Consider the following 14,047-nt stretch of genomic DNA (forward strand, 5'->3'; position numbering starts at 1 on the left):
TGTCTCTCACTTTACCCCACTGTCTCTCACTCTAACCCACTGTCTCACTCTACCCCTACTGTCTCTCACTCTGCCCAACTGTCTCACTCTGCCCAACTGTCTCACTCTACCCCCACTGTCTCTCTACCCCACTGTCTCACTCTGCTCCCACTGTCCCTCACTCTGCCCCACTGTCTCTCACTCTACCCCACTGTCTTACTCTACCCCACTGTCTCTCACTCTACCCCGCTGTCTCACTCTACCCCGCTGTCTCACTCTACCCCCACTGTCTCTCGCTCTGCCCCACTGTCTCTCACTCTACCCCACTGTCTCTCACTCTACCCCACTGTCTCTCACTCTACCCCACTGTCTCTCACTCTACCCCACTGTAACTCACTATACCCCACTGTAACTCTCTATACCCCACTGTCTCTTACTCTACACCCGTTGTCCCGTTCATTTAACAAGCAAGTAGGTATCCGGGCGTTAGTCGACTGGTGTGAGTGGCATCCTGGGGACAAAATTTAAGGACACCAATACATAAAGGTGGTGACCCTACAGACTTAAACAACTATAGGCCAATATCAAACTTACCATTGCTATCCAAAATCTTTGAGAAACTCGTGCACAGGAGACTATATTCATTTATAACAGCACAAAACATGCTCAACCCCTGCCAGTTTGGATTCAGGAAAAATAAAAGCACTAATGATGCAATCATAAAAATGCTAGATCTGCTTTACACAGCATTGGAAAATAAGGAATATCCACTAGGAATTTTTATTGACCTAAGAAAAGCTTTTGACACAGTAGACCACGACATCCTACTCCACAAACTTGACCATTACGGTATAAGAGGCCATGCGCTTGCTTATTTCAAATCTTACCTTACTAATAGGTAACAGTATGTCACCATTAAAGACACAGCATCAACAACACGGCCACTTTAGTTAGGTTAGTTTAATATGTTTATTATGCACCCCATACCCATCCTGTGGGAGGTAGTCAAAAGATTACAGAGGTACATAATTGGTCCAGGGACTGGACTCTAAAGTTTTGATAGCTGAACAAGTTACAAAGGTAATGAACCCCAGGTTGAGCTGGTCACACTCATGAATAATTGCAAAGGTAATGAATCATAAATACATTAATCATGAGAATTTACAAAGGTAATGAGCTCCAGGTAGAGCTGGTCACAATCATGACAAGTTTCAAAGGTAATGAATGATAAACACTTTATAGCATGATTACAATCATAGACAAATTAGAGTAATGAGCAGTTAACAAACATAGTAGGGACATCAATGATCTTCCAAACGTATCCCAACACCTGAAACACATTCTCTTTGCTGACGACACGACTTTATGTCATCTCTCACCCTAATCTTGCCACCCTCAACACCATTGTTAATGAGGAGCTGATCAAAATATCGACTTGGATGACAGCCAATAAACTTACGCTTAACACTGACAAAACATACTATATTATGTTTGGTAGCAGAGCAGGAGATGCACAAATTAACATTAAGATCGACAACACTCTAATTACCAGACATAAGGAGGGCAAATTCCTAGGCATATACCTTGACAACAACCTGAATTTCAGCACCCGTATCCAACACATAACCAAAAAAGTATCCAAAACGGTTGGGATCCTCTCCAAGATACGATACTACGTGCCGCAAAATGCCCTTCTCACACTATACCACTCACTTATTTATCCATACCTCACCTATGCTATTTGTGCTTGGGGATCAACTGCAGCAACACACCTAAAGCCAATAATAACCCAACAAAAAGCTGCAGTAAGAATAACCACTAAATCCCATCCCTGGCAACACACCCCCCCCACTCTTCATAGATCTAAACTTAATCCCTGTTCAGTACATCCACACTTACTACTGTGCAGTCTACATCTACAGGACCTTAAACTCCAATATCAACCTTGACCTAAAACGCTTTCTTGATAGTTGTGACAGAACCCACAGGCATAACACCAGACACAAACATCTCTGACATTCCCCGTGTCCGACTAAACCTTTACAAAAATTCAATGTATGTCAAAGGCCCTAAAATCTGGAACACCCCACCTGAAAACTCTAGAACTGCAGACACATTCATCACCTTCAAAACTACCATTAGAAAACATCTTATCTCCCTGATACACCCCATCAACTAACTACTCGAATACCACCTGGTGGTTCACACTTACACTCACTCACCCATTTGACCATAAACAGAAATATTAATCTCAATCTTAAAATAATGAATCCTGTGAAACTCCAATACTGAAACTATGTATTGTGCCAAAACAAAAGCATTCACATTGCTAAACTCACAAACTAGTATTTAGTCACTTAGCCATAATACCAACTTACCTCATAATTTGTAATATTTTAAAATTAAGATTTAAACTAAGTCTGCCCGAAATGCCTAGCCATGCTAGGTGTTCTAGTGGTACACTCTGTAATTATTATTTTACTACATGTAAACCACACAATAACCAAATTCTGTAAACTCAGCATTGTAATCCTTATAGAGAATAAACTTGGAATTTGAAATAAGACAGTCCTCGATGACGCAATGTCTGTGTGGCTAACCCTCCGGGGTTAAAAATCCCAACAAAATCTTACCAGGCTCTGATCCACCACGAGGCCTGGTCATGGACCAGACCTCGGGGGCGTTGACCTCCGAACATCCCTCCAGGTATACTCCGGGACGTAAGTAACCATTCTTACAGGATTCATTACCTTTGTAACTTGTGAGTTCATTACCTTTGTACCTAGTTCAGCTATCAAAACTTTGGGGGCCCAGTCCCTGGACCCATTACGTACTTCTGTAATCTGTAAATACCTTTGTAATTTGTCATGATTGTGACTAGACCTACCTGGAGTTCATTACCTTTGTAAATTGTGAGTTCATTACCTCTGTAACTTGCTCAGCTATCAAAACTTTGGAGTCTCAGTCCCTGGACCAATTATGTACCTCTGTAATCTTTTGACTACCTCCCATAGGGTGGGTATAGGGTGCATAATAAACATATTAAACTAACTCCGGGAGGTGACTGTCCTGTTATAGAGAGCTGCGGTGCAGGATGTGCTGTGTACTATGTAGGATGTACTGTGCCTGATCAGAGACCAGCCAGGGTGAAGGAGAGACCAGCCAGGGTGAAGGAGAGACCAGCCAGGGTGAAGGGGAGACCAGCCAGGGTGAAGGGGAGACCAGCCAGGGTGAAGGGGAGACCAGCCAGGGTGAAGGGGAGACCAGCCAGGGTGAAGGGGAGACCAGCCAGGGTGAAGGGGAGACCAGCCAGGGTGAAGGGGAGACCAGCCAGGATGAATGGGAGACCAGCCAGGGTGAATGGGATACCAGCCAGGGTGAATGGGATACCAGCCAGGGTGAATGGGATACCAGCCAGGGTGAAGGGGATACCAGCCAGGGTGAAGGGGATACCAGCCAGGGTGAAGGGGATACCAGCCAGGGTGAAGGGGATACCAGCCAGGGCGAAGGGGATACCAGCCAGGGTGAAGGGGATACCAGCCAGGGTGAAGGGGATACCAGCCAGGGTGAAGGGGAGACCAGCCAGGGTGAAGGGGAGACCAGCCAGGGTGAAGGGGATACCAGCCAGGGTGAAGGGGATACCAGCCAGGGTGAAGGGGATACCAGCCAGGGCGAAGGGGATACCAGCCAGGGTGAAGGGGATACCAGCCAGGGTGAAGGGGATACCAGCCAGGGTGAAGGGGAGACCAGCCAGGGTGAGTAGGATATCAGAAGCAGGATCAGTAAGGATGGTGCTCCTGGTTAATTAACGTGTCGAGGGATGGAAGGGTGTTAATAACACGTCTTCCAGAGTACAGTCAACTGAGGCTGCCGCACTCTTGATACACTTCTGGAAGCCTTCACGAGTGTAACTTCTGCTCTCAGTTAAGCTGAGAGTTGTGGGAGATGTCAAGAGTTATGGGAGATGTCAAGAGTTGTGGGAGATGTCAAGAGTTGTGGGAGATGTCAAGAGTTGTGGGAGATGTCAAGAGTTGTGGGAGACGTCAAGAGTTGTGGGAGACGTCAAGAGTTGTGGGGGATGTCAAGAGTTGTGGGGGATGTCAAGAGTTGTGGGGGATGTCAAGAGTTGTGGGAGATGTCAAGAGTTGTGAGAGATGTCAAGAGTTGTGGGGGATGTCAAGAGTTGTGAGAGATGTCAAGAGTTGTGGGGGATGTCAAGAGTTGTGGGAGATGTCAAGAGTTGTGGGAGATGTCAAGAGTTGTGGGGGATGTCAAGAGTTGCGTCTGTTATTATTATTGGTATTATTATTGTTATTGATAATATTATTGTCATGGGGAGCGCTAAAGCCTTTAAGGGGTGAGGGATGGAAGGCATTTAGGCTCACTCCAGGGAACTGGATCACACATATCCAGTTCCCTGGATCAAGAACCCCTCACCAGTATCAAGGACCCTCCCTCGAGGGTCTGGCTGTATACATAATACGTATTGTTCATTATTATTTATTACTAATATTTTTTTCTTCCTTCGTACGGAAAGAACGGCTCAAGAGAGACAGAGCGGGACCAGGAGCTATGAATCGACCCCTGCAACCACAACTAGGTGAGTACACACGTCTTCAACAATCTCTCGTCCTTGTTAGGGGAGACAATTATAAACTCCAAGTAATTAACAACAATTATTTTTTTTTGCGAAAATTCAGACCCAGGAACAACACAGACAAGTGTGTGTGTGTATGTATATATATATATATATATATATATATATATATATATATATATATATATATATATATATATATATATATATATATATATATATATATAATGTCGTGCCGAATAGGCAGAACTTGCGATCTTGCCTTAAATAGCAACGTTCATCTTGCCATATAGGACAAGTGAAAATTTGTGTATGCAATAATTTCGTCAAATTTATTCTGAACCTAACGAAAAAAATATATTTCATTTTGTTTATTTAGTATTAAATTACTGTAAACGTATTTAAAATATATTTAGTTGGGTTAGGCTAAAATAAATTGCGCTTGTTATAATAAGGTTAGGTAAGTTTTCTAAGATTCTTTTGGTGCAAAATTAAAATTTTTTTCATTAACATTAATGAAAAAATTATATCTTTAAACGTATAAGAGAAAATTTTAGAAAGGACTTAATTTTAAATGAGTTCTTGCTAATTGACCAGTTTTACATATTCGGCACGACATATATATATATATATATATATATATATATATATATATATATATATATATATATATATACAGCTGGAGGTGCGTATATCTACGTATATATAAAGTGAGGGTGGTGGGAGAGGCAGGAGGGTGGTGGGAGAAGCAGGAGGATAGTGGGAGAGGCAGGAGGGTGGTCGGAGAGGCAGGAGGGAGGTCGGAGAGGCAGGTGGGTGGTGGGAGAGGCAGGTGAGTGGTGGGAGAGGCAGGAGGGAGTTGGGAGAGGCAGGAGGTTGGTGGGAGTGGCAGGAGGTTGGTGGGAGTGGCAGGAGGTTGGTGGGAGTGGCAGGAGGGTGGTGAGAGTGGCAGGAGGGTGGTAGGAGAGTGGTGAGAGTGGCAGGAGGGTGGTGGGAGTGGCAGGAGGGTGGTGGGAGTGGCAGGAGGGTGGTGGGAGTGGCAGGAGGTTGGTGGGAGTGGCAAGAGGGTGGTAGGAGAGTGGTGAGAGTGGCAGGAGGGTGGTGGGAGTGGCAGGAGGGTGGTGGGAGTGGCAGGAGGGTGGTGGGAGTGGCAGGAGGGTGGTAGGAGAGTGGTGAGAGTGGCAGGAGGGTGGTGGGAGTGGCAGGAGGGTGGTGGGAGTGGCAGGAGGGTGGTGGGAGTGGCAAGAGGGTGGTAGGAGAGTGGTGAGAGTGGCAGGAGGGTGGTGGGAGTGGCAGGAGGGTGGTGGGAGTGGCAGGAGGGTGGTGGGAGAGGCAGGAGGGTGGTGGGAGAGGCATGAGGTTGGTGGGAGTGGCAAGAGGGTGGTAGGAGAGTGGTGAGAGTGGCAGGAGGGTGGTGGGAGAGGCAGGAGGGTGGTGGGAGTGGCAGGAGGGTGGTGGGAGAGGCAGGAGGGTGGTGGGAGAGGCAGGAAGATAGTGGGAGAGGCAGGAGGGTGGTGGGAGAGGCAGGATGTTGGTGGGAGTGGCAGGAGGGTGGTGGGAGTGGCAGGAGGGTGGTGGGAGAGGCAGGAGGGTGGTAGGAGAGTGGTGAGAGTGGCAGGAGGTTGGTGGGAGTGGCAGGAGGGTGGTAGGAGAGTGGTGAGAGTGGCAGGAGGGTGGTGGGAGAGTCAGGTGGGTGGTGGGAGAGGCAGGAGGGTGGTGGGAGTGGTAGGAGGGTGGTGGGAGTGGTAGGAGAGTGGTGAGAGTGGCAGGAGGGTGGTGGGAGAGGCAGGAAGATAGTGGGAGAGGCAGGAGGGTGGTGGGAGAGGCAGGAGGGTGGTGGGAGTGGCAGGAGGGTGGTGGGAGAGGCAGGAAGATAGTGGGAGAGGCAGGAGGGTGGTGGGAGAGGCAGGATGTTGGTGGGAGTGGCAGGAGGGTGGTGGGAGTGGCAGGAGGGTGGTGGGAGAGGCAGGAGGGTGGTGGGAGAGGCAGGAGGGTGGTGGGAGAGGCAGGAGGGTGGTGAGAGAGGCATGTGGGTGGTGGGAGAGGCAGGTGGGTGTTGACTATGTACGTCACACAGACCTAAGATTGATAGTTCCTTCTCACTACCTCAGACTTTCCTTCATTCATCCAGCTTAACGCTAAAGCTGCCATGCATTGCCCCCTCACATCCCACATAAGCTACCATCCATTGCCCTCCCGCATCCCACTTAATCTCCCTTAGAACTCAGAAAATCTGATAAGGAGAAAAGTGAACGATCCACTGAAGATGGAGTGGTGGAGGGATGGAGGAGTGGAGGGATGGTAGAAGGGTGGTGGAGGGCGTGATGGTGTTGAGGTGACATTATTATTCAGAACGACACTGCAAAATTCCTGCTGGGAACATTGTCGTAACCCGAGATGGTAAGCCAGATGGAGGTAGTGTGAGGGAGGTAGGTGGTATGATAGATAGAGGGTGATGGTGGTAAAATAGATGGTGGTTGTGTGGAGGTAAGGTAGACGCCGGTAGTGCAAGAGATGATAGAGGGTGGTGGTAAAATGGATGGTGGCAATGTGGAGGTGGTATGAAGATGGGGGTACATGTACTGTGATAGAGGGAGGTGGTAAGATAGATGGAAGTTGCATGATGAAAGTGTAATAATGTTAGTAGAATTACCGACAATGTATATATTAGGTAAAAGTACACATTATTATTATTATAATCAAAAAGAAGCGCTAAGCCACAAGGACTATACAGCGCTGCAGTAAAAGTACACAAATGCAACTAATGTGACATTTTATTGTGGCAATGTTTTGCTCTCGAGGAGCTTTGTAAAGTCGTTACAAATAATACACGTTCATGTAGGTTTGCCAGGACAGGTCCTCCACGTGGTGGCCTGGTAGTGACTCCCGAAGGAATGTCGGAGTTTGTATAAGTGATGTACTGTTTACAGCCCTATGACCAGTGGCGGACCTACAGTTTTGGGGCCCTGAAGCTTGAACAGTTATGGGGGCCCCTTCACAACCCTTTCTCATACAGTAAACCCAAAATTGTTAAGCAATGTGGACTAAAGTGGCTTCTGGGCCCCTCCGGGATCAGGGGCCCTGAAGCTTAAGCTTCATAGTAGATCTGTCCCTGCCTATTACAAGGGCACAGTGAGCTGTCTTCGTTTAAGTACAGTTTACAGCCCTATGGCAGGGGCAGCCCTATGACATGGATGGGGTGATTCAACTCCATTTGAGCCATTCCTGGCACTCGGCCAGAACAACTCGGGAGATTCTCTGGAGGTGTGTTGAACACCTGACATCTGACAGAAGTGAACAATACAGGGACACACAGGGTGTATACATATAGGTATAGTGAGGTGCAAAGCATAATCGTTACAGGTAGTAGTACTTATGGTGGTGATTATAATCAAAACCAAGTGCTAAACCCACTAGGGTCATTTAGCACTGTGTAGTAGTAATAGTGGTAGTTGTAGTAGCTTTGTAATGGCAAGGTTTATTGTTTTGAGGAGAATTCTTCAGAGATGATGAAGCTACTTTTATTTTGTGTTAGAAATAGCAATTAATGATAATTCAAGGCATTTACGTCTATGGAAATTGAATTCTTTAATCGTTAGCTGGGCGTCGTTGAATTTCATAAGGTGGTTGACAAAATTCAGATGATGTACACAAGCACTGTTCAAGTTATTGTTCCTATATGCATTAATGTGTTCACCGACATGTTTCAAGATTTCTTACTGCTGCACCTACATATAGTATTCTGTCACAATCCCCACAGGGGACTGTATAAACCCCTGCATTGAGAGGTTCAGGGTTCTTCAATTTGGTCCTAGTCAGATCTTTAATGGTGTTAGCTTGTGCGAGTACTTTAGGGATGTCCATTGCAACCTGGCTGTTGGGAAGCATTATAACTTTGCAAGGAGTGGTGTTAATGTGTGGAGAATTGATGATCTGAAGGGCTCTTTTCTTGCAGTCTTTGATGAAAGGGTAAGGAAAATGTAGCTCAGCGAAGGTTTGGTTTATGTATGTATATTCCTCATCAAGAAACTCAGGACTGCAAATTCAGTATGCTCTTAGGAAAAATCTCTTGATGATGCCTCTTTTGGTTTTAGTATCTTGACTGGAATATAAGTGTGAGAGACTGTTTTTGTTTGTAGGCTTCCTGTAAACTTGAAACCTTAGTGTTATCTACTTTGTGAATGAGGACATACAGAAAAAGTAGCCTGTCACTGGACTCTTCAAGTGTAAACTGTATTGCCAGTTCATCTGTGTTGAGCCTTCCGTGAAGATTCCGCACATCAAAACATTTGGGAGTTATTATAAGGACGTCATCCACATAACAATCATGTGATGTTGGCAAAGCTGAACACTTCACCAACATCATCCCATCAGTGTCACAGTTACATTATGAGGATGACATCCTCATGTAAGAGGTCAGGTGAGCATAGACAAAAAATAGAGTAACATACTATTAGATTTACTGGATGAACTTTACAAATATGTTAGACAAATATATGAGCAAGGCCAGTAGGCTTGCTGCAGTGGTCTGTGGTACAGCTTTGTGTCACCTAATGTGTCCTCTTGATCCTATCCAATGGAGGTAGCAGGAATAATGTTGCTAGCTGGTGTCATCTAATGCAGTATCCAGGTTGGGTAGCAATCAGTTTGCCAAGACTTTGGGAATACTATAACTAACAAATTTTTATGAGATGATGGTAGTGACTATCATGGCAGCCTCTAAACATTCTCGATGGTGTAGGTTATATTCTTGTGTAATTAACTTAGCTTCTCCACTTCATGAGGGAAAAAGAATATGTGAGCACAAAAATTGCTTGCAACCATGATACCCAGAACAATGCTCGTGTCTAACACAGAAGCAAGCAGGGCCACTATATGAGGATGGAGAAGCCAAGGTGATTGTACATAAAAAGTGACCTACATCATCATAAGTATTTAAGAGGCTGCCATGATAGCACTCATCATCCCACAAGAATATGGTAGTTATATTTAAAGTATCTTGACAAACTGATTACTACTAAACCTGGATATGGCAAATATAGGACACCAGCCACAAACGTCATGGTTGCTGGCTTCATTGGGCAGCAGCAGGATCTGCAACATTAGATCAATGAAGATGCACCATAGAGCAATGCAGCAACCCCATTGCCCTCATGTTTGTATATGTCTAAACAACTGTTCAAGATTACACGGTATGTTACCTCCAATACATTATCCCACATTTAGCTTATACTCAGCTGATGTCTTGCACTGTAAGTACTGCTTGTTCCAGTTTCTCTGTACCAGGACTGAAAAGGCCTCTTCTGGAGAAATGTTTCCTCAATGTCTTGAACTGTGCATGTGCATCTTACCCACAGTGTCAGTATCACCATACCTTTTCTCTAGCCAAAGATGCTGTCAAGAGAACATTGCAGAAAGGACAGAAAAAAAGGGAAATAGTTAACGTAACATAACATAATGTAACATATCGGTAGGAGACGGCCGACTTGAAAAACTAAAAAACTGTATCAGTATCACATACCATTAATATGACTTAAGAGATTGATGAATGAGACACGTGCAACACCTGGGTATCTTTATTCATGGGATGTTTTGCCTGCACAGCAGACTTTTTCAGTCTAATATAGAAGTGACTATTATACTGGAAACGATGAAAGTAGTAGGGAGGTAATTTTAAGGTGTTCAGTCCCTTGGCCTAATATTAAATCTAAGGGATGGTACACCTTAATATTACCTTCCCACTATCTCCAGAATAGTCACCTTTGCATGAAACTGAGAAAGTTTGCTATGCAGGTAAAACGTTTTCATAAATATACCCCGGGTGTAGCATTTTGTCAAATTATTAGAATTGCAGTAATGGGGCGAGCACTAAATCCATGAAGGTAATATACAGTGCTTAGGAAAATGGGTGGCAATTAGGCCTTGATCCAAGAGCACTCAATGTCTTCATTGCATTCTTACCTTACAGAACAAAATACATATATTGTAATTATATTCATTAGGATATATCACCTTCCTTCCCCAAAGGAGGTAACCTGACACTGGTGAGGGACTCTGAATCCAGCAATCTGGACTTGCTCTTCCTTTCTTTGGATTGAACCTGATTGTCTTGCAGTCCCCAGGCACTGTATGATCCATATGGCTTGAACACTTCCCAATTAAAAACTGGAAAGTGCAAAACCCATCAGGTTCAGAGTGCCTGGGTACTAGGAGGCAATCAGGTTCAATCCCAAGAAGGGAAGGTTAACTCAGTCCTTTGCTTAAGTATTATGGAGAAGTGCTAAACCCATAGGGATTACACAGCACCTATGGGAGGGAAAATAGATGGAAGGCATTCAGGAAACTGGAGCACATCCAATTCCCAGGATCAAGAGCCCTTCATCAGCAACAAGGCATTTAAGAAATTTTAAGGCAAAATAGCGAACACTCATGGTCACTGGCCAATACAGAGGACTATTATATTTGGGAGTATTAAACCCATAGGAGTCAGACACTGGCTCAGGGATAGGAAATTAAAATTTGGCCCAAGGGGTGAGTAGCCCCAAATCCTTGGATTAAGAACCCTTCACTGGCACTTTTCTGAATACAATGGACATAAAACAAATTTGGTGCAGGCAACATTAAAGGTTATTTATTAATTATACTCTTACTCGCCCAACATGGCGATGTAGTTTTTATTTAAAATTATGTTAGTGGGTAATTCCTAAATGCCATATATCAAAAATTAAAAATCACAGTTAATAATAATCTATAATTCTTGTGTCTTTGATTATAATATCATTGTACTAGCCTTACAAATGAAAGTATTTACAAGTATTCTTCCTTAAACCAACAACATACAAACACACAGCATTCACCACAGCATACTTCAAATATATATATATATACAGTGTATAAGTAAACAAATGTCTATATGCAGGTACGACTGCCTTGGCTTTTCTTTATTGTTGTGTTGTGTCTTAACTAAATGTAGATCTACTTAAAGCAGTGTAGTTAATAAAAGTCTTCTTCAACTGCTTTTCCTGAAGTCTTTTTATTCTTTATCTGTTCTTGGCTATTATAAAGATCAGCAATCTGAAAAAAAAAGTAGAAGCAGCAATCACAAACTTGGATTTTCTTTTTTTTTTCTTTTAGATGCCACCTGTCTCCCACTGACGTAAGGCATTCCAAAAAATGAATAACGCATTCACCATTCAGTACATCTTCCTACTTCTACTTACACTTAGGTCACACTACACATGCATGTACAAGCATATATATACACACACCCCTCTGGGTTTTCTTCTATTTTCTTACTAGTTCTTGTTTATTTCCTCTTATCTCCATGGGGAAGTGGAACAGAATTCTTCCTCCATAAGCCACACGTCATAAGAGGTGACTAAAATGCTGGGAACAAGGAGCTAATAACCCCTTCTCCTGTATACGTTACTAGAGTTAAAGAGAAAAACTTTTTTTTTTTTTGGGTCACCCTGCCTCGGTGGGATATGGCCAGTTTGTTGAAAGATTTAATAAATTGTTAAACTAAATCAAATTTCTTTCACTTTTTGCCAACTGTGTGCTCACCTGGGCTGAACTTGTAGCATCCTCTGGTGTCTTGTCTTCCCTAATACGTAAAAATCTGGGGAATCTAAGAGAGATGCCCCTTTCTGGATCAACCTGAAGATATAAGATTTTATTAAGCATAGTTCTGGATTGCTACTAATTTGCTCCATGAAGGTCAGTACGCATAATACTGAACAAAATTCAAAACAATGAAAAAAAAATCACCGAAAAGTTTTACAGTACAGAACCCTTCAGTATTTCCTGCATTTAATCTATTCTGTGATACAAATCAATGCACACTGAGAAATCTTCGGTGCAAAGAATAAATTTACAGCATTCGCATATACATACTTGACGCTGTGATGTTTAATTTTTAATGAGGCACACTGGTAAACCAACAGAAGGTTCAGACTTACATTATATTAACCTTTCCAGTTTCTATCAAGAAAAAATGCATACTTTTCTCTAAAACATTAATCTTCAATTTTTATTATCTCCACAAAGGTTTATCTATGCCATCTATGATGAGATTATCAGTGAATGATATAATAATTTATTAAACTAATTAGTTGTGTAAAAACTTATAATGTAAAAAGTAGCATCCACAAAAAACTATCAAAATACTCTTTCCATGCATTCGAGAGCATATCGTGAACTTACAACCCCTGCGGCAGCCTTGTGTACTGGCGATATGGAGAGGTCAGCACACTTTATCTCCCACACTTGCACAGGTTCAAACCAATTGTCTGGAGCGATGCTATTGTCGTATCTGTAAACATAAAAAATAAAATGATAAAAGAATTTAAGTATGCAGTTTTTATTCTCAAATGAAAGCTACATATGCTGGAAGTAAATATTTTTTACTATATTTCAGTGTTTAACCAAGGCAGGATGATGCAAACTCAACAGTTGCCTTGTCAGAAGTGCAAGGGCCCTCCAAACCCTAACATCCACACCCATCCTTCAGAGTATAACAGAGCCCTGATGAGTTGTTTATTACATATGCAACAGCCATTTGCAACCGAAGGTGGCAGAAGAGGATAAATGTGTAACAAAGTGACCAAAAGATTTGTGCCTACCAAGTTATTCAGCGAAGTCATGGCTATAATGGCAATAACAAGGCAGTCTGAGCATCTTGGTATTGATTATAATAATGACAAACAAAATTAATAACATTCTGATATCTGCACACTTCTCGCATAAGCTACTGAATGAGCAATTGTGAATTTGTTAACCCTTAAACTGTCCAAACGTAGATCTACGTTTGCTCGCATAGCACTCCGAACGTAGATCTACTTTTTTTAAAATGGTTTCTTATGGAGAAAATCAAGGTCAGAGCGCTACGCGCGCAAACGTAGATCTACGTTTGAACAGTTTAAGGGTTAATTCTGAAGAACAGTCAAAGTAGAGAGGAAAAAAAGAAAAAGGGGGGTGGGGGGGTTTAGCTCCAATTCTGGAGAATGTTCAAAGTCCACAAGGTTCCAAAATTGTTTATGATTCTCTGGGTAAACCAATTTCAAAACTGTCCACTGCTGCTGTGTGTCCATTAAAGTATCTTATTACTTTAATGGACACAGAGCAGATGACTGGTAATGCTCAAAATCAAATAAATCAAGATTTCACTGGAAAATCCCAACATACAGTGAAATATCATATGTTTCTAGGCTACCAATGTTTTCATTTCCTCTTAACAATTTATGCCACCACTGACCAGGCAATCTACCATTTGCTTTGGGGCCCTGAAATACTCCCTTTCAGTATCACCCCTTGAAATACTGTGTTCCTATACATTAGTCCATTACATGTATAAATTATACAAAAGAGAGTAATGGAAGTGGCATTGTCACCTCAGACTGCAGTAAACTCGCATATATCACAGTAAACCACGTAAAATACATAAGCAATTGACATACTGTATTTACCATGAAT

At 43.1% G+C, this 14,047-nt stretch overlaps 1 protein-coding gene and 1 long non-coding RNA gene across 5 annotated transcripts in view; one reads left to right on the forward strand and one right to left on the reverse strand.

Moving 5' to 3' along the window:
- LOC138855009 (uncharacterized) overlaps positions 1–14,047 on the forward strand; it is a 272,883-nt gene that overhangs the window by 245,186 nt on the left and 13,650 nt on the right. For all 3 annotated transcript variants that reach the window (XR_011394170.1, XR_011394172.1, XR_011394171.1), the window contains one exon: positions 4,517–4,579. This is a non-coding gene — a long non-coding RNA (uncharacterized lncRNA). The remainder of the gene's footprint in view (positions 1–4,516; positions 4,580–14,047) is intronic.
- The window catches only part of DNAlig1 (DNA ligase 1), a 30,342-nt gene continuing 27,475 nt past the window's right edge, over positions 11,181–14,047 (reverse strand). For both annotated transcript variants that reach the window (XM_053795285.2, XM_053795284.2), the window contains exons 17-19: positions 12,779–12,887; positions 12,140–12,232; positions 11,181–11,650 (exon numbers count right to left, since the gene is read on the reverse strand). In XM_053795285.2, coding sequence (XP_053651260.2) covers positions 11,570–11,650; positions 12,140–12,232; positions 12,779–12,887 — 283 coding nt within the window. In that variant the 3' untranslated portion in view covers positions 11,181–11,569. The remainder of the gene's footprint in view (positions 11,651–12,139; positions 12,233–12,778; positions 12,888–14,047) is intronic.

The sequence above is a fragment of the Cherax quadricarinatus genome, chromosome 78 (assembly GCF_038502225.1).
Source record: "Cherax quadricarinatus isolate ZL_2023a chromosome 78, ASM3850222v1, whole genome shotgun sequence".
Lineage (NCBI taxonomy): Eukaryota > Metazoa > Arthropoda > Malacostraca > Decapoda > Parastacidae > Cherax > Cherax quadricarinatus.